Consider the following 27119-nt stretch of genomic DNA (forward strand, 5'->3'; position numbering starts at 1 on the left):
CGCAGTACTACCGATGTTATTTCGTGGTTTAAATCCGTGACACGAGCCTTCAAACGCAAACATCAAAACTCCAGTAGTTAAAATAAAGAAAAAAAAAAAGCAAAGTGTGACATGTTTACGTGAAAACATTTTTTTAGAACCTTTCCGATAAAAATATCCACAATTGTCAATATAAAAAAAATCAAAACGACGTATTCTGGTTAATAGTCGGGTTAGCTGTTAACAGTTTCAATTATTCTTGTCAGGATGTGTTTTATTTTCATTGGACTCGTTCAGTGGGCGGCCATCAGTGATGATCGAAAGCCATCGGGATGCTATTACCAATTGGCATAAAGTCCCTTTTAGCTGGATTATTAATGGCCACACATTCGGATACCAACATTTCACGAATATAGTTTTGTTGTTCGTCCATCGATTTGTGGGAATGACAAGCCCACTCCAATGCTTTGAATCCTTGGTGGTAGCTATTCGCTGATTCGACGTAATCATGAGAAATTTCAATCGGTTTTATCCCACTATTTGACGTTTATCCACGGTGACAATGCTGAATACACGATGATTGCGACAATTTATTTTTACGAAAATTTCAACGTTGAAGAAAAAACAATTGAGTTCAATTGAATGAAACAAAAGGGAGAATTCAGGCGGGAACAATAGTGTGCAATTGCTCTCGTCTGTTCTGTTTCATTGGGTTTGAACGTTTTTTTGTCATTGATTTTTTTTTTTGGGCCATGCAATTGATTTTTTTTTGAGTGAAAAATTGACAACAGAATTGTAAATAATATCCTCCGTTAATCCGATTGGTGGGTACGGCAATTGAACACTCGAGGGTTATAACTAGACGATGGTAATCAATAAGCCATTCGTTCCGTGTCTCCAATTCAGTTGGTCGTTGCTTGTTACCAATAAATCATTTCGTAACAGAGGACTGCATCCCTGACGACCAGCATCGATTGTTGCATTCAGACCTAACGTGGAGGATGCGGGAGTTAGTGTTCCAAAGGGGCAGGATAATATACGTTTCCTCGTGTTTCATTGGTGAATTTGCCGGTGACGGGTTCCTACGATTTACAACCTGCTGTCGAGGTAGTCAGGTCGATTTTTTAATTAAGTTCTCGTCAATATTATTCTTCTCTCGTGGAGTCCTACCCTTTATTTCTGCGGCTCATCACACCCTCACCCTCTTCGATATCGATTTCAATTTTTTTTTGCAATTGGGGAGGTAGTTAGCTAGCGTGTGAAGACCAGTCGTTGACTCATTTGGTGGGGAATACCTCATATTGGAAGAAAACCATGCTGGAGCAAAGCCACACCATGCAGAAAATCATTAGAAAGAAAGAACGTGCAGATGCATGCAGAGTAAAAAAATTTATGATGAAAAAAACCACTGAACCTTCACTCAAATTTTAACATTTTTTTTCACCTTTGGGTGAGGAGGAGGTGTTATACCAAGTGTATTCGCGTGTTTCTTCAGGGTCGGTACCCTTCTGGCGTTGTGTTGTTCTCACGGGTACGTGATCGTTTCACTGCATCAACAGAAAAATTTTCAAAACTTGCACAGAGACAACAGCTGCGGGTGTCATTCGAGATTAGAACCATCACCACACCCCATGTTTTTTTTTTCTGTCCATCACCGTTGTATAAAAAGAGGATAAATTCAACAACTAACACGAGTTCATTAATTTTCTCCTGTGGGTTGACATTGTTTGTGAAACAAGAATTATTTCTCAGTTGTCTATGAAATGGAAAAAAAAATCAAAACACCCAGATTTCCTCTTCTCTTTCATGTCTCCCTGAACATGGAATGAAATGCAACTAAAATGGATCCATCACCTTGGGAATGAAATTCGTTTACTTCGGGATTAAAAGTTATTACAAGCACTGGAGGATGTAATACCCAGTCGTGAGATCCGATTGGAAATAGGTGAGAGGGGTAGAGGGGGTGCAAGGGTTTCTGCTGGGCGGAATGAATAATTCTGTTGGTGTATACACGGGAAAAGATACGATGGAATCAGGAAAACGGATCGAACTGTAAGCACGTCGATGGAGGATTTAGGAATCCGCTCTGCTGCACGAAAGAATTTTACTCTCACGATTTCATTTTTTTTTTCTTCAACACGTCTAGTTCCTTCACATCAATCGCATATAAATTCCCATACGCCCGGGAATGAAAATTCATGAATTATACGGTTATAAAATATGAAAAGAATCCTCTGAATACAACCGAGTGCAATATTAAATGAATCATGATAGCATTCATTAATAAATAAAATTTTTATTACCCCACAGTTAAAATTTAATTTTCAATTAGAGACTCTGAGACGCCTCGTAATTGACCATTATCACGATCGTTGTGGAACGTTTACCCACCTCTACTCAGAACTACTGCAAGACATCTAGTCTCACTACCCCCTATTTTCACCCCTCTCCTCTCACCATCATTTTCCCTACCCCTCAACTGTACGCCTTCTGGTGTCCCGTAACAGCGACACGGAATTGGAATCGTCCCTTGCACCCTCGCGTGACGACAGTCAGTGAATCAAAAAGTTAAAGCTACCACCTCCAACATATATTTTCCTCTTCCGCCCTATCTTCTTCAGTTCTTTTTTACTCTTACTCGTTTTTTTTCACATCGGGTTTCACTTCGTTCAGGGAGTTTTGTGCGGTATTTCTCGAGATATAAAACCGGAAGTGGCCCCAGGGCGAGCCCGTTTCCGACTGCGATCAGGGTGAAAAATTTCTGCGTTTTTGTGTTATTTTTCTTTTCCGTACTTTATTTTTTTTTATCCTGAGAATTCTTCTCTTGAGTCGAAGGAGGAAGAGGGAGGAGGGGAGTAATTAAAATTGGCTTTACTTTGCAAGAGAAATATTTCGAAGAATTATTCTTTCGGCGAGTCTATTATACTGGGGAGGCAGAGTGGATTGTTTTTTTTTTGGGTCTGTTTGCCAGGTAAATTCCAGCTTTAAAACGCCACTCACGAGCCCATTTCACTTCGGTGATTCTTGGAAAGTTTTTCACATTCTTCATGTTAATTATCGCGTGGTGTAATGAAGTAAAATGGACGCCATTGTTGTGTTTTGATGTGGAAATTTACTGGATTGTCCGGTGAAGCATATGCCACTAGACTATCAGTAATTACTTCTCCAATAATCATGTTTTTCCGAGACTCGAGAGGACATGTTCAATCGACCTGCATAATTAATCGCTATAGGGTAAATTCTAGGGTACAAATTTGAGGCTTGAAATGAAAGAGAAAATGAAATTGAGACAGAGTAAAGGGTGCGATAAAATGTGCAAAAAGATATAATTCGTTTTCCTTTGTTTTTTGGACAACGGTTTGCAACCTGTCCCACTGTTCATCGGCTTCTCATTTTTTATATGAAAATAATTTTAATCAAATCGTGACAATGATCGAGGATAAACGAGAGCTAGTGGGACAGAATTGCGTGCAGGGTGCGGGGATCGCACTTACAAGACTTACGATCGGCGTGTCTCGTTCGTTTTCTCTCCCTTGGTGTTGTTCTTGTTGCTGGTGACTTGGTTGCAGTTTTCACCAGGGACTCGAGCAACTCGTCATCACCATCTGTCACGTTGCCGTTAGTTGACTCGTCCCTCAGGATTGGACCCAGCGCTGTACGTCCTGGAAAATGAAAATATTTTCCCCGTTTAATAATGAAAAATATCTGGCGGTATGCGGTAAATGAGCCCACGCTGTCAAAATGAGTGGAGAGCTGTCACGGCTTAAACTAAAGATTAAAAATATCAAATGAGATTCAATTACTTTTATCATGATAATTAGTATTTTATAGCACATTATGCTTCATGAATGTGAAAAAGCTCATATCCTTATTCTCCTCCTGACACTAAAAAACATCTGAGTAAAGTAAAATTACAACTTTTCACGAATAAAAATCTCCCATTAATATATCTATCTCGTTTGTTTTTCAAACATCACCGGTAAATGAGTTTTTCACAAATGGAAAAAAAATGCTACCTATTCCTCAGGCGATGAAATACTCCACTTTCAACTCCCAGAACAATTTTTCACCCAACTTTTGATGTTTTTCTTGTGATAAACCAGAATCCTCAGAGGAAGTAATCAACATTTTTTTATGGACATAATCGAAAACCAATTTTTTCCGCTAGGAGATGTATTCTTTTAAAACTTGAATACACATTTGAAAACAAAAATTTATAACTGTTATTCAAACTTTTGAGTATCCTGTCTCATCTGGGTTTGTAAAGTTGTACGTAGTGGGTAAGACGTATTGAGTTGTAAAAAAGGGAGACTCGTTTCCGGCCGTTGGAAGGATTTTTATCTCTAGCTTGAGGAAACTCTGGTGAACTGAGAAAAGCCCCTGTCTCAATTTTCCCACCCTTTATTCCCACTTTCCTCCCTCCCCTCCCCCCCATTCCCCTTCTATATCTGCGTCCACGGATTTTCCACCTCCAGTTCCTCTACTGGTGCTCGTAAACTTTTCCCATGTTACGTAGCCATCGTAGCATCCGAACGTGCAATAACTTGTGTCCTTTTATTTTCTGTATACATCTCCCCAGTGTGTCTGGAAAGAAAACGTAAACCACTGAAGCTCACGCGTATCGCCAAAACTCGTCCTTCTTCGTTTCGTTTTATTTTGATGCCCTCTGGTTCATGTTACTCGTTTCATGCCGAATTACAACGATTTTTCTTCTCAATCTTGTTTCCCCCACTTAGTTCAATTGAATGACAAATTCAACTCTTTTACGATGAATTCCACCCGGGAATTCAATCGTCATAAAATATTTTTATATCTCTGACTTTTTTACGTCTCTCTGCGGTTCCAAGTACATTTTCCTCGGAAGGATAACATTTTTGATTTATTCCGGCTGCTCGTCAACCAGATTAATGGTTAAAAATTCAACTGAACGCACCATTATCTTATGCTATTGAATATTGATTTCCAAGAATATATCGTCTGTATGAATCATTATTATGTCGTAAAACATTTTTATTCTTCTGATGGGTTTTTCACGTTTTTTAGTGATCGATAATACATTTACACGACTCCGTGCGGTAAATGACAAATTACACACCTGTTATTCATCGTTACGCACGTTGCAATGTGGAGTTCGGTACTAAATACGTACGATATCGATTTTTTCACTAGTGCGATTGGAAATCGCCTGCGGCTTGTCTTCCAACCCTTCCAACTCTTACACTCGTCAAAAAGTCTTTAGCACAGTTGTAAGGTAAATCAATAAAAAAATGGGGTCGAAGCCAATTTGATAATAATTTGAACGGGGTTACTGGACCCATTATTATGGATTTTATGGGCTTCATAGCATCTGCGCCCCTGTCGCGAACCGCGGGTAATGCAAAGTGTTGTTGAAGCTTGATACTTTAAAATTAAGTGTTTCACTAAACTTTGAATTTATACGAACACTTTATAATTGAAATTGAAAAAAAAATTCTTTTAGATGGAAAAGCGGAAATGGGAGGTCCCGTACATCTACATGGGTATTCATATAAGTAAGTGAGATAGCTCAAAGGGGTAAACTCATTTACAGCAGACAGTTTCCGACTCCCTATGCGCTGAACTTCTACGAGATTAGCATCTAAAATGTGATATTTATCTCTTCATGAATTATAAAGATTGTAGTTACTCTATTGTCCAATTACCAGATGGGCAGGGTCATTCATTGACAAATAAATTTTACATTCAATTTTTACTTCAATTTTACGATTCAATTTACTGAAAAATTATAAACAGAATGTGGACGCAGTAAAAAATGATTAATTCTGTCTCGTTATATCCTTGATTATCTCCGTCATTTTATTTCGTTCATCGATTTTAAAGTAACGATTGTTGAATCGAATACATTGTCACACGGTCGCAACTTTCGATACACGAAAGCAACGGAATTGCACATCTGTATCCCACTTACTTATTTAGATTTCCTCGCAGTTCTATCCAAAATATTCACGAATTTCCGATCGAAGAACTTTCCCGGCAACCACAGCATTCACCAAACGTTGCATTTCCCTACATGTTTATAACGTTCTCCCCGAATTGTGTTGAACACGAAATTCACGAGACAGTTCAGAATGTAACAAAATGGGAAACGAAGAGTTGAGGGCCACGTAATAGTCCACTGTTAACCCCGCAATGGTAATTTAGAGTTACGTGTGTGTTTGTGGATAAAGCGATTCTTGGGGCATACTGGAGAGTCATTGAAGGCAATGAGAAACATGTGATGTATCAACTTACTGCATGAGACATTACAGCGATTGATGTACTTGATGAGACTTCAAAGCTCATTCGCTTATTTCCTTTATCTCACTTCAAATTTGACGTAAAAATTATCTTGAAGTTGACGCAAAAGACTATGAAAAATAAGTCCATGAGGACAGTCTATACTCACCATCTTTTCTCTGCCTGCGCCATGGTAAAGTACCATGTAGACTCTCAACATCAGAAATATCACTGCCCAAAAGCTGTCTGAGTTCAGCATCTGCACGATCCTCTTTCGTTCTGAATTTACCCACCTTTAAAGAAGACAAAAGAAATTCAAGTACTTGGAAAAGAGAGAAACCAGAAGAGATAAAAATATCAAGTCCTTCTCGCTCCCAAAGGAACAACAAAAAAGGCAGCAATCGACTGTGCACAGAGTGAAACAGGTAGAAAAAAAACGTCAACATTATGAAACCCAACTCACCTCAGTTATCATTTTCCCTCTGGTTTTATTCCTCTCCCGATGATTCGCTTTCTTCTCCAGTTGCTGAATGACACGCTCCCGGGTCGTTCTGTATTCCAGGGCAAACTCTGACACTATTCTGCAAAACTCATTTGGCTTTGTGTCCTGCACACGATGAAGGGGAATTCCCAGCCAGAGAATAAACTTGTGAAATCTATTGATGATACGTCGGTGTACAATACTGAGGACTATTATTCTTTCCGCACAATCAGCAAGAAAATCCGACATTCTGTAAATTATTTTTAACATTATTTTCAATCATTTGAGAAGGAAATTGGTGGCTCGTCTTGAGGTAAACTCATGAATATATCCAAACGTAATCTTTCTATTCTCAAGCATTTACCACTTTCTTCTTCTGCCACTTTACGAAAACGAAGAAATCAATATCACAAAGACAGAGGAAACAAAAAAAGAGAAAAGGAAAAAGAATTGGTAAATGAAAGTAAAAAAAAATGGAGTTCAATATCTGTGGGTAAAGACGAGAGGAAAAATAGGAGAAAAGAAATAGGAAAAGAGCTTCAAGTAATTAATGGCAAGTCGCTTGGACGTCAGCCAACTTCTGAAAGAGAAAAAAAAAATACACGAATTTATCGGTAACCCAAAGCCTCCCCATACCACTGACAATTTGCAGGAGTTTTGGCTCTCAAAGAAAAACAATAAAGTGAAGAGATAAAAAATTAGAAAAATCCTCATGATAATCGAAAAACTGGAAGGGACAGAAAGAGGACGACATCAAACTACTAATTTCATTTTTTATTGTATCTGACCGGGGGTCAATATTAAAAACCATTTTTCCCATCCAAATTTCAGCCATCAATTGAATCCCATTATTCGACTGGTGGATTGTGTAATCAGCGCGGCACACAATTTTGAATTTTTATAATTCCCTGGTATTGTTTTATGCTGATAGATAAATACACGGAAAAAGGAGATTTCGTGGTGGAATGAGGCCGTCACTGGTAATGACAGGTGAATTTTATCTCGTAATATACATGAACCTATGCTCATCACTCTTCCAATTCTCGTTCAGATGTTATGAATAGATTTATTTATTAAATCAATGGTCGTTCAGGACACTTCTTTTAATTTTATAATATTTGCAATCGACTCCCACTATTTTATTGCAGAACTCAATGAAAAGAGACGACAACCAGTTTTATTCACTGCCTAACTTAACAACCCCTACAGTGGACTCCCGCCATTAAAAAATCCTAATTAAGAAGAATAACAGCCAGTTTTCTTCGTATATTATCTACTACGCAATAAACGAAATGCTCCGATTAAAAGGGCCAACGACCCGTAAAACCTGTAAATTGCCGATCCTCAAAAACACAAAACATTCAAAGCTCTTGCGGTATTGCATACAACAATAAATTGTTGAAAATTAATTGTATTTATTTATTAACAGAAACTTACTTGACTTTCATCATAGTCGAGCCATCATGTTTGGCGATGAGTTTCAGATGATCCCAGGACGCCTTGCATTCGCTCTCGAGTTTGGAAATGTTTGATGCTAACTCGTCAAAGTCGATCTTTGATGCTCTAGTTACTGCCCCTATCTGCAGGGGGATAAACGAAAGAAGATAGAGAAAGAGAGACTTAAAAATAAAGCAAGATAACGGATGAATGAAATGAAGAAAATAAAACTTTCTCCCGCTATAGACAAACTTGATTTTCTTTTTATGAAGCACTCACCTCGGAATAGAGGTCTGTTGAGTCTGGAAACTTCTCCATCACCATGTGACAGAGATGATGGAGGAGTGAGTGCTTATGCACAGTGTCCTTGACTTCAGGTACTTTGGCTAGGTATTCGAGTTGAAAGCCCTTTACCTGTGGAAGTAGTTGAAGAAAAAAAAATGGTAAATGAGCCGTGAATTGAATGGATTTTTTTTTCAATGTTATATTTGATGAGAGAAGAAGCTTCCTGTGGAGGGAGAGCCTCGCTGGGGTAAATTGCAACATCAGATTGAAGGGAAAAAGCATCAAGATTTTTAAAGTTAAAATTTTACTCTACAGTCAATGTCTGACCTACATATAAAGTATCGAGTGGATTAAAACGGATATCATTTTCACTAGCATTGAATGGTCTCACCTCATTTCCGTTTAGGAATATCCCGATTGATAGGAGCGTGCTCAGAATACCCCGAAACGTTTTATTCACTCTCAGAGTTTCCATTCCTTGCTTGAGATCCATCAAAGGGTCCGCAATTTCCTGTGTTCACGAGAAAAAAAAATATTAAATCGCTTCGGGTTAATATATATATTTTTTCCGCGCTTTCTCCAGACGTTTTAGACGTTTTCCTCACCACCCAATATTCCCTTACGAAAATTCATCCTCAACTGTTGCCAATTCAACTTTATGCATACCCTCCCGGCTAATTTGACTATTACTTTCCTTCAGCGAGAGGTATTTCTCTGGTAACTCCGTCCTGTATCCCCTCTTTACTCACCTTCTCCGAGTTCTCGAAGTCTAGTTTGAACGCCCAGAGCTTCAATCTCGCCGGCAATTCGGATATAGAAGCCAGAGTGAGGAGAAACTGTTCAGCCGAACCAAGTGGAAGATCAGGACTGGCGGCCTGCGCCTCTTGGATCCTCGATCGTTCTTCTTCTGTTGGTAGCATCGTTAAAAGTTTCTGGAAAAAAATATAATACATTGAAAGGAACCTAAATGAAAAATTAATGAAAACAACTGTCATACTTCCATTTTTATGTACTATATAGATCTTCAGTGGCATATGAATTCTGACATTTCTCGGAGATGGGTATGAAAAAAGATTTTCCCTGAAATATTCTCTTTTCAAAGTACCAGAGCATGAAACGTGCGCATGAATGTAAAAAAATTATGAATCCAATTTATAATTCATGATTAGCATTGTATATTTTAGGTAGGCTATGTAGACATGTACATGGAGTATATGCGTGTCCATTGCATTGCTGGATAGCGCAAAAGATGATTTTAAAAAACGTTACCTTGGGTTTTTCAAAAGAGGACATTGCGGAATCGTCTGAAGTCAAAGGGACTCCTCTATGTACCATTCGCGCTCGACCCCCTGGCTTTCCAATGGAAACATTTTCAATTCTACCCCTAAGGTCTATATCCCCAAGACATTCCCAAATAAGCAGAGGGCAGTGAGCACATCATAGCGAACATAAAGTTCAGTGACGTTTCAATGCTTTCTTCAACATCAACACGTAAAATATTGAACTAATTTCGTGCCTTTGCCACCGCGCCCCCTTCTTCCAAACGTTTTATAACTTCCTGTAATCCCGTTTTGCTGAGTGAATTCACATTTTGATTCCTCATAAAAATTCCTGAAGATTGAATCATACCGATCGATGATGCGCTCAATAATAATCATCCGCGAGGCGGCTGATTAATATCTAATCCAAGAGAATTGGAGCCTTTTTTGAATTATTTTTTTCAGTTATCTAACATCAACATCAGATGGACACCTGCATGAACCTGCGGGGTAATCGCCCTTCGTGTTTTTATGGTTCAGTCTATTCTACACCATATTTGACTCGGTTCCACTCGGAAAAAAGCATTAAAAATCAATAGTATAAAGTAGTATAAAATAAAGTAGAAACTTGTAAACTTACCTCAATCCCTTCTCGATTCATAATGGTAGCATCCATTTTGAGAATAGCAGTTTTGATGGATCTGGGCGGTGGTAACTTAGTCATACCGATATTAATGGCATTCGATCTCTTGTGATCCAGAACAATTATCTCCTTGTTCTTATTCATCTCCTGTTGTTTCTGTCATTTTTAAAAATCAAAAACAGAAAACGATTATTCGCATCATTTAATAGATAATGTGTGTGCAGAATATTTGTGTTCAACTTGACTATCAATCCAGTTTGCAATTAATGAATATGGGGGGTGGGGGGGTCGAATTAATTGCATCACTCGATCACGTGCAGGCTCGTTAGCGGCGGCATGTTCAAGTTATCGGCGCGTGTTAATTTTTTTTTATTGAATTTCTTTGTCTCTCCCCTTCGATTTTTTCCATTCAATGAACATCGTTAAATTCATTATTTGGTATTAGTGATGATTAATTAACGCTCGTTGTCAATTTTTTAACCCCCCATTCAATTATCACGTTTCTACATGTTCCCTTGATTTCGAAGGTGAAATCAATTACTCCAGTGATATTTGTGTTTTTTTTTTGAGAGAGCGATCAGTGCGAATTATTTTTGCTTCAAGTGGTTCAAGAAAAAAAGCCGTCAGCAGGAGATAACAAGCAGTTCGGCGTTAGGATAATGGGATGAGTTAAAAGAGAGTGAGTGTGACAGAAAATTTATCAGTAGAATGACAAGCAGCGAGTATTAATTCTCACAACACTAAAGAACGATTTATCTATAGAAAAAAGACAAGTTAAGAAATTAAGACTCACCTCCTGCAGAAAACCAGGATATCATGCCATTTTTTGTATCGTGCGACCACCAACAATATTGCAAAGAATACAAGAAACAGATTAGCTTTGTTTTTTTTTTTATCATTTATGTGATTAATAACCACCACCTTCACATACAGGAATATTTGACGTTTTTTAATATTTTTTTATGACAGAGGATGGGCATTTTAGGCGATGTTGACAGTGCGTTTGGAACATTTTATTGGAGATAAAGGACGAAAGAAGTCTATTATAAGATTTATTCACTCATCCAGGATATAAAAGTAGTCAACAAAATTTTTATTCCAAAGCCCACCATAAATTCACCGACACGAATTGAGAATGAAATTTCTTTCCGAGCAGTTAAACAAATATCCCTCCACCAAATACACTTCATTGAGATAAATTGAAAATGGAAAACTACCCCATTTCAGAGTGAATTTCCCCACATCATCCTTGTGGATATTTGTTTGTCCCAAGTCCACGTAATCTTCCTAGGGAAGGAATGTAAACCATCCACGAGGAGTTTGTTTGCAAGCTCGCTGTCGATCGTTGCCTGTCTTACTTCCGTAAATCTCGTGGTAAACTTTCCATGACAAATCGCACAAGCAGAAACCTCCCACCTCCACCACAGTCTCTCATACCCCTTTGAAACTCCCCTCTTTGTCTCACCCAAGAGCAAGCAATTTCATGTTACTCCGCCCTCTTAGTCTATTTCATCTGTCCCCTCATAGCGTTCTCCCACTTCAGTACCGGAACTGGCAAAAGTGCCTAGGAAGTGCCTCAATGCCTTTTACAACCCCTTTTTTTTCGTATTCGCAGCCCCTTGTGTGCCATTACATATTTAAACTTGTCGTGACGTGTACTCTCGTGTTACAATTTATGCGATTAAATTGGAGATAGAGAAAAATTTATTGGCCCACTTGGTCATTTGTGGCAAATTATGCATATTATCAAGTGGAGGGTAATCAGATATCATTGTACACGAAGCTATTTACTCTCTATTAATATCAAGCATCAGTGGAATTGTTCATTTTAACTGATGGTAAAATTCCAAAAGTCAATGGGTAATAATAGTATCAGATTTTAATATTAAATTGGTCGTCAATTGAATGGGGAAATGCCTAATTATCCTGTCACTCAGCAATGGAATTCAAAGGTTTAATTATTGCGGTAAATTAACAGATAATTAAAACTGAAGATTTTATCATCTGGTATCGAATTGACATTCTCGCTTCGTCGCACTCAATTCGATGAAAATATTAGACACTATGAACGAGCGTAGGGTCACTCATCTGAGATCGAATACTAAAAATCTTGAAATATTGATCAAAATATTGATCAATATTGATGAAAAAATTACGTAAATGGTCTATAAATTTTCCGCCAGTACAGAAAAGATACGTCATTTTTATTCAATATTTTTCCGTGTGTGGGGAAAGAAAGGTCTCGTTCCAGAAGGGATGATATTCAATTGTACATTAATTAGAATAAAATATCGTTCTCCCATCACCTCCGTATTTTAAACAAAAATCGGCGAGGAAAACCGTGCTAAAGAGAATTAACTGAAAAATTTCGACCATCCCTCGAGCTCTCCGTAAACATGGAAATCCCAGAGTAATTAGCACAAGAATTGAGTACCAACGTCACCCCTAACGAACAAAAAACCTTTTTTTTTTATAAAAAAATCATCTCACAGTGGGATTTTGAATCTCTGACGTCGCAGCAGTCAGGATTAAACTGACCAAAAAAAATGTCATAAAAGAAAAATGAAAGAAAGAGTATGGAAAAAAAAATTTCAACGTAATGAAAACACCAAAAGGTGGTAGACGGTGAAATAAAAAACTTTTGTTTGCCTACTCGGCTTTTCCCCTGGTTTTCCTCGGAGCAGTTGCACGCGCCGCAATTACCATTCGTTGACTGTAAATTCGTTAAAAATACATTAACCTCGGATTTGACTCGGTGCTCAACGATTTCGCTGCACCCCCCACAGAAGTGAATTTTTCACGAAAAAAAAAAAGTAGACGCGAATAAATTGGAGTGAATGGTTTTTTTTCGTCAAAAGATTTTCACGGAATTGATTCAAAAGTGGATTCACGCTCGTACCAATCACTTTGGCTCGGATTGGCATTTGACTAATTAATAGGTTCGTTAACGCAGTCGGTATTATTGAGCACTTTTAATTGCACCAAAAACACTTGATATGGAAAGGGAAAAAAAACCAATTGAGAAATGCAAAATTTAATTGGGAAAAACGTGAAAACAAAACAGAAGCCTCATAATACGGGGTAGATTCAGAGAAATTTTAAAAAGGAAAATACCTGAAATTATGTCGATAATTCTGCGTTAACCGTAAAGATCCTTTGTCTTATTCTTTCAACCATTATTAAATAAAAAATGATCCCGTTTATCAATTTAAAAGAAAAGTTACCTAGCGACGATGAAGCTACTTCATAAATTTAATTTCGAATATCGAAAACTTCATAATTTCATCCATTAGAGATGAGTAATAAATAAAAGTGAGGAAGAAAGAAAATAAGGGGAAAAGTTGAAAAGGAGGGAAAGAGTTTATTGGCAATTATGAAGTTCCCTCGAGTACTACGATAAAAACTTCATTAAATCAATTAATATTGACTTCATAAAACATTCAATAATATGGGTCTGATCGTATCTACACCTTAACCCCTGACAGTCTGCAATTCCATTGAATTCCACTGAGAAAACGAGAATAAGGGATAGAGAAATGAAAGTAAGTAGCATAAATAAGGGTTGTTAACGGAAATGTGAAAACGATGTGATATAAAAAAATAACATAAAAAAGAACAGTCACGAAAAAAAAAATAAAAAATTAACTGGTTCGTTGGCAAAGTTATATACGAGAGAGCAGCGTAACGACGGTCAACATTATTTTTATATCTATATTATTCTATAGAATGAAAGGAAAGTGATAAAAATCGGTTGAAGAAAAGAAAAAGGAGCCTGAGAGAAAATACTGTTTCCACAACGAGAGATTTTTCCCCTCGTTATCAATGTTCCCTTTTCTCAAAGCCCAATAAATTTACAATGTTAATTTGTAAATTTTTTAAATTTTCATTCCATTCAGCTACTTATTCACTTTTCCACTATTCGCACTTGAGTGGATTTTCCCGGTGAATGGAACTGGAAAATAGCCATTATTACAGTGACATTGAATTTCAAGATTGAACTTCGTTCGTCGCTGTTCTCCCACCGTAACAGTACGATTTTCATTTAAATTTTGTGATAAACTTTGTTTCAACTCATAAAGCATTAACTTGGACAACTTAATGGACACAAGTAAAGCAATTTGCACCTCAGGGAGTTCGTTCCGTGTATATTAACAAGAAAGATAGACCGAGGATTATTGAGAGGCGAACGTAAGAATTGATTTAGAGCGTCTATGGGAATTCGAGGGAGGTACGATTCAAGTACAACAGACGGAGTGATGGAAATGGGATTGAGAGGGAAGTTGGAGGTAAAAGGTTAACCAAGATTATCCCCTTTAACCTGTATCACCAGGCATCCTAATTCCACTGGGCGACCATGGAATCCCTCTTACTCATTCAATAATTGAATATTTGCGATTAAGACCTTTCGAATAATAATATGTTAAAAACTCAGTCAGACCTCTCCATCCGGGACATTATTTATTTGTGCCATTGAATGTACCGTATTGATTGATTAACTGCTGTAACATTAGTTTCAAAAATTTAATGAACATAAGCGATATACTGCGTATCCCAGGGGTTTCCTCCTGTGTACACTGTCAACAAACATCCACCGAGGAATATCGAGAGGTGGATGAACGTGAAAATGGATTTTGAGTGTCTATGAGTATTCGAGATTGGTACGACCCAAGTACAACAGACACAAGGATGATATTGAGGGTGGAAGGCATGTTGTAGTTGAAAGTTTAACCAAGATTATCCCCTTTAACCGACTACGCCGGGCATCCCAATTCTCTGGGACACCTACACAATCCTCGTTCACTCATTCGATAATTGAATATTGTCATTATCAAGGAGTTATCGATGCGAATTTTTAGTTTGTGAATCGAAAACAATTTAATTGTTCGTAAAATAAAAAACAATTAATGGAGGCACGAAAAGCAATTTGATGAATGAATATATGAGAGCTCACCTTGGTGATGAGGTCCTTTGCTCGGCTCTCAAAGAGATGCTCCAATTTTTGGGTATCCACTGGCACCGGTTGTAGTTCATCCCAGATCATCTTGTTTTTATCTAGACGCGAGAGAATTATGGGATCGTCTCTGACTTCTTTCCAAAAAAGTTTAACAGTTTTTTTACTCTTCTTGGAAATTGTCGGCGGTGGTGGAGTTTTTATTGTCCCCGGGGATTCCGTAATTGGACATGATCTTGAAGATTTTAGATTGACACCAAAAAGTGGTGGCGGACCGTTGGGAAAAGGAGGTGGAAATCTTCCACCAGGTGGTGGTGGTGGGGGTGCTGCTGATGCTTTTGTTCCATTCTGGCTTGATATCATGGGGGGTGGTGGAGGTGGTACTCCATTAGTCACGTTAACGGGCCCCAGTACGTCAATTTCATCGTCTGAATTGAGATCAGTGAAATCGAGATCACAAAGTGCCAATGGACGCTTCAATTGATTAACGAGCTCTTCCCAGTGAAGTTCATTCTCCGATTTCTTGATTTCGGGTAATTTTGGAATACTGTCACCCGTTGGTGATTTAACAATGTCAGCTTTGGATTTCGATTTTGCCAAGCCCTCTTTAGCTTTTGATATCAAGCCACTCATGTCCCCTATCCTGAAATCAACAGAAATAAAAATTCTTAAAACTACAATATCTGCAGTTTTATGTCCAATTGACATTCAACGTTGTCTGATAATTAATGGAGTATGAAAATCTGAAACACTATGATAACATGAGCCCTATTATACTGCACGCTATTCGATCCCACGTTATGGTTAACTCCGTCGTAATTATCGTAAATCGATGCTATCCTTCTTTCAACTTTGAGATGGGCAATGCATTGATAAAACGAGTAAAAACGATTAGGGGATCTCAAATGGCCCCTTATAACATATGACGGGCATGTACCAATAATTAATTCATTAGTTAATTGGTAATGTACCCTCTCACTAACGCATCCACAATCGTCTTGACAGATCATATAATGTAAAAGAACTTATAATTTTTTTCCTGAATGTCAGCTCTACCTATTATTCATTTTTTCGCGTGCAGTGCATTTATGGATCCTAAATACACCAGAATAAATCGTACAATAAATTTGATAAATTACCTTGATACTTTATCTTCAACGGGACTGCTGGGGATGAGATTTTGGGCAGTCAATTTTTGGGTTAAATCTTTGACAGTACCATCCCGTTTCATCTGCACAAGTACCCTACGATCCTCATCCTCATCCGTATGATTGCCCTCATCACACTCCACCCCCTCATCCGGACTCTTACCGTACCACGGTTTCTTTTCCTCCGAATCAAGCTTGTTAGCAACGTTCATCAGTGGCGTGAGATCCTTGCGGCTATTGGCCCTTGATATCTTGTTGGAACTTGAATCATTACGTTCGTACGTTGTGCCATTCGTGTACCGTGATCCATTTGAAACGAATGGTCCTTCAATAACAGAATGAAAAAAGAAAATTGTGAGAAACAATTGGCAACAATTGCCACTGGAAAAACCTGAACAAGATAAATAAAGAGAAATGTCATGTACCCTCTTGATCCTCTGCATTACCAATGGTGGCCCTCATGTTTGCTGTGGCTTCTTGCTGCTCTCTGATAAAGCTACGTTGACGTTCAGCCCTCTCTCGTCTCCGTCTCAATGCCGGAGTCACTCCGACATCGTCTAAATTGATTAACTGAATTAATGGCAAAAGCAAACGCCCTCCCCTTTTCTCCCTCTCCATACCCCCCCGTGCAATCCCTCTTCTCAAAAGCTAACCACCACTAGTCAAAGACATTTCCACTGGCAATGGTCTGAAATTGAACTGCTCGTATGCACAATTCAAATTTACTCAAGACTCTAAAGCGATCACTTCCTGCAAGGCACATTGAGATCATTTTGATTCGTATTGCTAATGACTAATTTGCTCATTCCCCTACTCCCATTTTCTCGCGTCAGGGCACAATTATACTGATTCTCATCTGAATAACTAACATTTATTGAATGAAAGAAATTTTTTTATGTGTTACTTTATGTGATAAGTTTTGAAATCAATAATTCTTTAGGCAAATGAATTATTTATTTTCATTACAGATTAATTTAAAGATCTCTCACAACTCACTCGGATATCCACCTTTGTTCTCCTTGTAGCTTCCATTCAGTTGAACATCACCAAGTCCCTGTGAGCTTTGTGAACTACTGGACTCGTCGTCGTCGTCGAGTAAACTTGAATTGAGTGTACCATTCAGTGAATTCAAACCGAGAGAATGATTCAGACGTGGACTCAGCCGGGCATTTAAGGACATGGATAGTGGCGATGTGCCCGTTGAATGTCTGCGAGATTTTCGACGCTCTTGGGAATCTACGAGGGATTTTCTATTCCTCAGGGTTTTCCTGGAATGTAAAATATGGAATGGCTTCGAGATTCTGGAATTGAATATTTACGAGAATATGATGAAATGTATTTTCAAATTTGTAGCTTTCAGAGATAATTCAATGCAAATGATTTAGGTATTTCATTATTAATGGTAAATTGGGGTGTTACATTTACATACAAACGTACGGTTGAAATCATTTCATCATTGATGAAATGAATCTGACGAAATTGGGATAATTACAAGAGAGCGTTGAATTGTACTAAAATTAATGGAAGCGATAAATGAAAATTATTCAATACAATATGGGTAGCTTTTATGCACGTAATGCAATTCAATGATATTCTGTTGTATGAAAATATAACAAATGAATATTGATAATTTATGACATAACCCAATACCTGATGTTATCGTCAAGCTGACGAATGGGTGAGCCTCTATCATTGCCATCCTCGTGATGCAAAACAGCCTCGTAAATCTGAAATTGCCTGAGTAAATCCAAATCGGTTCCTTGCTTTGACATATACCGTTGAATAATTCCCTCAATTCCCTGCTCCTCAAGACAATCAACTTGATCATAATAAGTGTCTTGATCAGGTATACCATTGAGACACTTGTTGACGAGTGTTGTTGCATAAATGAGTAATTCAGTGTCAGCTGCATCGTAATCCTTCAGAAGCTTCATCACATTAGTCCATGGTATCATACCACGTGAAGTGTCAACTGACCGTACAGCACGTACTAGGAGAAGGCTGTTGGTCTCAACGTACTCAACAAAGACAAGTAGGAGCTTGAGGGCGGTCTTGACGACGAGCCGAAACCGACTGGCAATGAGGGTGTAGAGCCATTGAACTGTCTGGCCATGCTCCATAACACCATTCATACCGTCTACGTAGAGCATCACCTGGCCCAGAGCTATAACGAAAAAAATCAATTATTCGGTTTTTTATTTTAGAATTTGCACTTTACTTTTTTCGTCCCCTGAAGGTGGAACAGTTCGACTTCGCTTCTGGTCGGTCGGCTGTATTTTTGCCTTAAAAAAATTGGACCAGCAGTTTTCTTCATTTGCATTAAAGCTATCTTGATATTCATGAAGGAAATAAGTATTTTTTCAGCAGATGTATTTATTCTCCCAGAACAATACATATTATCGCTCAATGATCCAACTCTTTTATTGACCAATTAAAAGTTGACTTTCGGGGGAACGAAAGTCTTATCCACTAATTTAACCGTAAAGTATTAGTAGCCATCATAGTGTATTTATGGCATTAAGCTCATCTTTATGCACAGTCCGCCATAATAAACATAACAAATTGCGTTCCACTGTACACAGATAAGTTATGATAGAGGTTCTGAAATGAAACTTCATCAACATGATATTTATCGTTTGATAACAACATTCTCTAAACCAGGGATAAATGCCCGATGGTACTGGGAGAAACTGAGAGGGAAAATACCCCACGGGGTGGCCACACCGGGAATTACGGTGAAACGATAAAGCTCAGGCAAAAAGCCCGTGTTTGCGAGGCGTTTTCGAGTGCCTCGTAAAGTTTCACCCACTGTGGACCCGTTTCACAAGCTGCATCCAACGAGCTGGGCTAACAAGAGTTTAGGGCGTAAATTCGAACCTTCTCTATCTCCCAATTCAAGCCTTATAGGAGATGGTTTCGTTTTTCCTCCCCACTGAGTTTTGGCGAGTGATTTCAATCCTTGGATTTCACCATTGTTGCCATGAATTTACCGATAGTTAGTCTCATGATTCGGTATATTGTTTGCATCGGGATAAAACGAAGGAGAAAATTATCCTCCACCCGAACAAGTTTTAATTAAAACAAGAAACTGCCTCTTTTTGGTAAACGATGAAAGTTTGGAATTATGAGAAATGAAGTAGTCACCAGTTAAAATTTTTTAATTGACCACAGAATGATGAGATATTTTTTTATTTCAATGCAAACAGAAGGATTGCTCATGCGAAAGGTTGAATTATCTGGAAAGATGTGGTCTTTTATTTTTTATCTACATCTCTTCGTGAAATACCACGTTCTCCTGCTGAACAAGCATTAAACCGCCGTCGATAGTCCTTATTTCTTTATTTTCTATCACTTCCCTTTTTTCCACTGGATCGTTTATTTTACTGGATTTATCCTGAGAATTCCAATTGTCAGGAATGGAACTGAAGGAACCGAGACTCCACTCGATGAGTCTCTATTGATTAGAGCATCAACGGATCAGTCAATATTACGGTTTTTTTCCTGAGACTTGGGGTTAATTGATAACCAGTGAGCAAACGGATGGGTAAAGGAGGCAGTGAACTAAGTGGAATAAGTTAAGTCGATTATAAAGTTCAAGTGAATTCGAGGGGGAATCCTCGCACGAGTAGTGGAAGAAACTCCTTGAAATTTCAGATCATTTTACACGCCATCGAGCATTCAAGAGGGTCACGACGGGCCAATGTGTAAAATCTACCCCTGTCTCTATCGTTTCCCTTCATTTTTCGTTTATTTTGGGGAATTCGCAGAGTAACACGAACGCTCGTGGTTGAATTAACATGACTGCACTGGTAACAAATTACTAATAAAATTTTGTAGTAGATGTTTGGACATAAACTTAAACTGAAATTAAATTCGCAAAATTGAGAATTTAAATGGAACTCAAAATAATTTCTAAAAAATTTCAAACGGTGGAGTCGAATTATCTTTTATCACAATTGGAGGACAGGGAAATTATTTTCACGACTTAATCAACGCAGAATAGGTTGGACTCACCGGTGGGGGAGAAAAGGGGTAGTATAGGTAGATATCCCCTAGATTCCTCTCGATTTTTTTTTAATCCGCCTCCCCGAACTTTTTTATTCCCCCTCGTTTTTATTTTTATTCCATTTTCCCATTTGAATTTTTTTTTTCACTCCTAAATTGCACACCGTTCTACTGGACGAAGTAACTTTAATTAAACTACGAAACGTATACAAGTTCCGAGCCATTTGTTATCCGTCTCACTTTAATTCAACCCCTTTAACACGTATCTCCAACTCACTTGCTTCTTCCCATACAGTACATAAAAAATGTTTTATTCCTTTTTTCCAATGTTTTTTTTTCTCGTTGTTTTCATTCATTTGCCTTTTGCTTTCTCATCTGTTTCAAGCATTCACATATAACCAACAGTTGAGATTTATGAAGGGTGAAAAAGCCTGAAGCCAATGCTTCGTTTCTCATATTCTCACGATTTTTTTGTTTCTCTTTTAATGAAAAAACAAGTGTAACAAACCGACTGCCCACTTTCTTCTACTGTATTATGCCCTTCTTTTATTACTTCATTGTTACTCAGTATCAGTTCCGTTGAATTTTACATAAAAACAAAGGACGATATTCCATGATTCCATCTGAATTCATCTCGAGTGAAAGACTAATAAAAATTCAAAAATTCCTCGAAAAAAAAAGAACATCCAGATCACTTTTCAATCCGCTGGACATTACATTCCCTCCCTTTCGTCCTCGAACAATGTGATTATCATGAGAGATATAGTCCCTGAAGACTAATAAAACAAATCTATTCATAATGAATTGAATGGAACTCATTCAAAATTTTCCATCCCTCATTTTCTCCACAACGACCTTCTCCATTGAAAAACAAAATATTTTTTTTCCCCATTATAATAATTTGTTCCCTCGGACTCCAAATGATAAAAGAAAGTGGAGACGCGCATTTCCGTGATGCGGCGCTATTACTACAGTTTTCATCACGAAAGGAAAGGGGGGGGGGTGAGATGGGGGGAAATAGCGGAGAGGGGAGAGAAGTTATTGTGAACAAAAGAAACCGACTAATCCGTAAGAATTAATCGGCCAGAAAGATGGTATTGTTGAGGCAGAAAGGGGATAATAAGAATTATTACTTCAGTATGCTCCGAGAAAAATGGATTACTCATGATAAATGTGATCCATGAGAAAAGGGTTAATGTACCTCATAGAAAAATTAAAATCCAAAGTTCATTGAATCGCACTGATTGTGAGTGATTTTTCCATTGAGTGCATTCACTCGACTAATTTGATTTGAAATAGATGTTCAATTACTATTCTCTATCGTTTCGAATCATTGACCAGTATAATCATTAAACCGCGCGTTTATCATTACACAATCATACACGAAGTCATTACGTAAAAGCCAATTAATTTCCCCCGTTTACCCCCCTTCTGTGGACAGCAGCTAGTGTAGGCAAATTGAAATCAAAACCACTCGAGATTGTGTCATCCGTATTGTAATTTCTGACGGTAGACTGCCTCTTTCATATTGCAATCATCCAGTTAAATTTGACATTTAATTGGCTGATGCTGCTCTGTGAAATTTCATCCGATTAATCATGTCACAGTTCGAAATTTGCTGTTTGATTAGAAATTATTTTCCAGGTGCATTCATAATTAATTTTGATTGGAAATCCATGGGCTGATTATTATTGCTTATCAGTGCATTACGTATCACTAAATTAGACGTTTTAGCTTATCTACTCGTAGGGCTTAGCGTTAACATACTATGTATCACTGTCACCCGTCAGAATCGATGGAAACTTAATCACATGAGACTTCATTAGACCAAGGTGATGTGACATCGATAACGAGGAATTGAACCAAACTGAATCGCTTGGGATCATTATCGTATGGGATCGTTCATACCGAAGATTTCCGCATGTTAACGACACATCAATATCACCAAGCGTAGCCAATAAATTTTCAGATACAATGGAGATTGATTACAATGAGCAAATTATGCAATTTCAATTGTAATTGTTAATTTCAATGCAATTATTCCAGAAATTATCACTAACGTGTTATTTTGTAAATAGCAACATATGTTAATCGCGAGTGGATTATGTATTTACTCAGTATGTGAGTCATTTATTTAAAAAATGGGAATGAATGATAGCATTTACTGTCAATTTTGGAATTTTCATGATTTCTTCGATTCAAAAATTGGCTAAAAATATTGGCAAAATCGTGAAAAAAAATTATTCTCACTATCAATCATGTTGATGAGTAGAATATTCAGTAAATGATCGTACCATTGAGAAAATTGATACACCCCGAATGAAAAGCGTATTCAATAAGTAATGTTTAATGTTTCCTTCTCCCTTTTATCATCGTCTATCTAAATTACACATGAGCATAAGTACTCACCTCTGAGTATATAATTCTGATAATTCTGGTCCGCCTCGTTGCCGACCTTGATGAGACATGCCAGCCCGTCATTCTGCACAAACTCATGAACCAGATCCTTATCCTCCTGCAATAATATGTATAAACATGCCTCAACCATCCGACATTCTTTTTAATCATTAAAACTACAGAAACTAAAGTAACAATCAAAAATAATGAAAGAAAAGATAGTGGATGAAGTATGAAATGTTAAGGGAGAAAAATTCTAATTTCAGGAATAATAGGGTTGACATTTATATGACAAGTGATATATTTCAAGAATGAATTAAGAGGAAGAATGTCTCTTAAAAATTTTTAATGCAGAGCCTCTTTTCATGACATTGTATTAATTTGAGGGATGAAAATGTCGGATGAAAAGTGGAAGGAGTTTTCGGAATGGCTGGTTGCATGAGGGGAAGTTTAAGTCCAGCCATTCAATTTGTCTGTCCGTTTCCGAGTGTCTAATCCCACCCCATCCTCACACAGGCCCCCTCCCGCCCCTCCATCTCTCTCTTACTCTATCCACCCCCTCATCCCTTCGGAGGATAGCAGAAACGAATGGGAATTAGTTATATCGTGGAGACGGAAAGTCGCAGGACATAATGGAAAATCCACCAAGTTTGATTAAACTCCTGACTCTATCTCTGTTTCATCCATGACCGAAGAGCCATCTACAAGCATTTCCAATGGCCAACCCTTGTTCTTCATCCCTTTCCCCTCCTCTTCATTCCTCATTTACCTAGGACACCTCTTTCTCCCTCACTCTGTTGATTCCATTTCATCGATTTTATCCCATCGAATTCTCACTCGTCAGCCATCCCCTCTGGTCTCATCTTTATTGCTCTCATCTTTATTATACACTTCCTTCGTTATCGAACACCACTGGGAATTTTCAAAGTAGAGGCGGAAACGGTGAGACGAGAGACGATGGACAGAGTGATGTGTCGAATCCGTGAAAACTTGATTAAACCCTGGATTAAGGCAGAAGATTAAATGTTAACAGTGGGATTTATATTGCATTATGCGAAGTTACAGAGAATCGAGTTATCGTGGTTTGATCCAATTCTGCGACGGGGATAATGTGATTTTAACACAACGAATTGTAGAATTTTATTTTCACGAATGATATTGTAATAGTATTTTTAGTTTTGAATTAACCCATTAAGAAGAAGAACCCATTAAGAGAAAAATAGAATTTTGCCAATTAAATATTCTTCCGGCAGTTATTTCTCCAAAACAAATATTTTCGGCAAAATTATATTTTTCTCTCACTGTCCCTCATGAATTTTTAATTATCGAATGCAATAAAAAATGCCCCGAAAGGGCTGAGAGAAATTTTTAGAGCTTATGTGAATAATTATTTAAAGCTCCTGAACGTTTAATGCTTTGCTTTGCCCATCGAAACGTAAGTATTGAACAATTGTAATAATTCAACCCACTAAAAGCTGCCCTTCGTAAATATAAAATTGCATATTCAATCTTCAGTCAATAATCGTATTTTCCCTCTCAATTTTTTATGAAGAACTGTCTTTGTCCGTGAATATGCGGACGTTTCATATAAAAATGTCGTAAACCATCACACAATGTTCATCTCTCCTCGGTAATAACTGTCTCCTTCCTCACTCCTTCCCCATTTCCGACCAATGGAAACTCCACGGATGCGACAGGAATTGTAATTAACCCACGCGAAAAATAGAGAAGGAAAGAACGAAAATGAAAATAAAGAATAAGAAAAAAATGTCGGTGCATGTGAGAGACGATGCCGAAAAGAAAGCGACAGAACGGCTGCCGTTTCTCGCAAATATTTACTCAGTGCAAGCCATGGAGGAGCAAATGCTGGATGAGGATGTAAAGAGAGAAAAGAATGAGAAGGTGGAGGAATGGAGAAGTAGGAAAAAAAAAAACAAGTTGAATTTTAAAAATAACTACCAGTGAAAAACTCACCTGAAAGATCTGCTTGAGGGAGAAGAGCGCCCGTCGCAGTTCTCGGCCCTCGCTGTTCAGTAATTTTTCTGCAACAGACAAGCAACACGCAACCATTTATTATAATAATACGCACCACAATCAGGGAGATAGAGATGGGTGGAAGAAGGTAAAAATAATAAAAGTGTATTTTATTGTTGATGCTGGATGAGGCAAGAGGGAACTTAGTCACATGGGAGTGCACACTTTCCTTCCACCCTGTTATGCCTTATTTTTTTTTTCACCCTTTTTTTCTATTAATTTTTTTTTACCACTAGCTGTTGCGTGGGGTATGGGCACTCCCTATTACGTGAACGAGCTTACAGTACGCTGTGAGACGACATATAAAGACTAACGGCCCATATAATTCTCCAATGGCAACAACAATTCGCCTCCGGCTATGAAAAACAGAGGGTATGAAAATATATTTCACTTTTTTTTTTTTTGGTGCTGATGGGGTGGAACGCGTAAGTTATTTTTCCGTGGGTTAATGAATAGCATTTTTCATGTTTATGATGGAAATGGGAGGTATTTTCTTTTGGCTTTGGTAGTTCAGATATAATTATTTAGATACTTCAATGAGAAGTTAATGACATTTGGCAACTCATTGGTAATTTTGAATTTTTAAAGGATATAAAATTGTTACTTACGAATGTTTAACTGTTTTCAGTGAAAAGGTAATATCAGACGAATTAAGGTCTGAAGATTTTGATTCATATTTCAAATAAAAAAAAAACTGCTTTTCTTGGACTAAAAAATTATTTCTTGAGTCCAAAAAATGGATACAAAGAGTGTGAAATTCAGGCATTCGTTATTGGAGTGAAAGTCCAATTAGATCAATTTAATTAATGTTGATTGCCAAGGCATCTTCACGGTCATTTTAACAGAAATATTACAGTAATGACGTGGTCACTTTAACCAGACGAGCGAAGGGTCATTTATCTTACTCTATATTTCCTCAACAAAATCATTTCACTTTCGTTAGACATTATTTTGTCTGATGTTAATTTCATGAAAAGGAAAAGCGTTAGACTGCCCTGTCTACGGTTAATTTGATATAAATTACCGGGACTGGATTAAGGTGCTGCATATATACACCACTCACTTACTCCTCGTCTCTGTCTCCTCTTGCCTCACGGCAAATTCTTTTACTATCGAGATTGGAGCTAATTTTAGAATCGTGAGAGTTTAACTTGGCTACGGTACAGGGGATGATTCTCTCCGATACTCGGGGAAACTTTTTTTAAATTTAATATAACCGGGGAATTGATGTGGAATTTATTAGAAGTGGAGAAAAATTCGTGTCAAGCGCGCTTACGATTTATGGTAAAAGGAAATAGGAAAAATTATGAAGTGGATATGTCAGCAGCATCCAATAAGAATCCAACTTCAATTCAATGGAATTGTACGACTCCATTGTCGCATCGGAAAATTATAAATTAATTTGTAAACCAGGTCAAGCTGGTCCCATACTCTCCACTAGAACGCTGATCATTTTTAATATTTCCCCTTTTGCATTTTCGAATTAAATCGCACGTAATAATTAATATACGATCATTAATTAATTTCTATCCTAGGAGAGGGTGCAAGAAAATTAAAATATAAATTTTCTTGCAGTTCGGAATAATCTTTGAATGCAGTAAAGCCGAGGGTAGAACTACTTTAAACAACTTTGCATTATGAATTAGAGTTTAAAATCGAAGTAAATATTGGAACAGTTGGTCTTCGTGACCCATTCGTTTCCCTGGCTAAATATAATTTCCCCATAATGGACGAAAACTTCATAACGTAATGAACTTTCCTGCATTCAAATAACTTTTACGACTTCCAAAAACAACTTCTCACCGAGGGAAATATTGCCCTTAAATCCCCGGAAATTAATTGAATCTGGAATGAATTTTCGTGCTTATTCTCTATTTCTGGTCACGTATGAATTTCGTCCAGTTTCATTGCAAATTTTTATTTTTGCGTCTCACCCGCATGAACTCTATGACGACAAAGCAAGCAGAATTTTTTTTTCCATCAGGTTGTTCTATGCATCAGAATTTTTTAACGAGACAAAAAAAACAGACGGTGTGGTCGGGTATTACCGATAATAGAGTTTTATGTTGTTTTTTTTTTACTTCTTTTTTGCTGCGACTGGGTGAGGATAGACTTTTTTTATTTACCTCTCTCTCTCCCTTCATCTCCTCTCTCATTCGCTCTGAGTGCGAATGCGCAGTACTAGATTTTGTCGATTTTTTTTTACCACTCGTTAAGAATTTCAAAACCACGGTGCACACGACGA

The 27119-nt window shown here is 37.7% G+C and overlaps 1 protein-coding gene across 13 annotated transcripts in view; it reads right to left on the minus strand.

Annotated features, from left to right (window-relative positions):
* Fhos (Formin homology 2 domain containing) overlaps positions 1–27119 on the minus strand; it is a 117398-nt gene that overhangs the window by 5427 nt on the left and 84852 nt on the right. For 5 of the 13 annotated variants that reach the window (XM_064126615.1, XM_064126614.1, XM_064126613.1 and 2 more), the window contains 15 exons: positions 24815–24882; positions 22853–22958; positions 18089–18602; positions 17435–17706; positions 16864–16995; positions 16430–16763; positions 15290–15933; positions 10337–10497; positions 9187–9369; positions 8829–8948; positions 8432–8566; positions 8153–8295; positions 6698–6965; positions 6404–6527; positions 3474–3641 (listed from right to left, as the gene is read on the minus strand). In XM_064126615.1, the coding sequence (XP_063982685.1) occupies positions 3474–3641; positions 6404–6527; positions 6698–6965; positions 8153–8295; positions 8432–8566; positions 8829–8948; positions 9187–9369; positions 10337–10497; positions 15290–15933; positions 16430–16763; positions 16864–16995; positions 17435–17706; positions 18089–18602; positions 22853–22958; positions 24815–24882 (3372 nt within the window). Of the gene's footprint in view, positions 1–1423; positions 1527–3473; positions 3642–6403; positions 6528–6697; positions 6966–8152; positions 8296–8431; positions 8567–8828; positions 8949–9186; positions 9370–10336; positions 10498–15289; positions 15934–16429; positions 16764–16863; positions 16996–17434; positions 17707–18088; positions 18603–22852; positions 22959–24814; positions 24883–27119 lie in introns of all 13 variants that reach the window. The other 8 variants (XM_064126608.1, XM_064126616.1, XM_064126619.1 and 5 more) reach the window with 7 other exon arrangements.

This window comes from Diachasmimorpha longicaudata, chromosome 8 (assembly GCF_034640455.1).
Source record: "Diachasmimorpha longicaudata isolate KC_UGA_2023 chromosome 8, iyDiaLong2, whole genome shotgun sequence".
Taxonomy (NCBI): domain Eukaryota; kingdom Metazoa; phylum Arthropoda; class Insecta; order Hymenoptera; family Braconidae; genus Diachasmimorpha; species Diachasmimorpha longicaudata.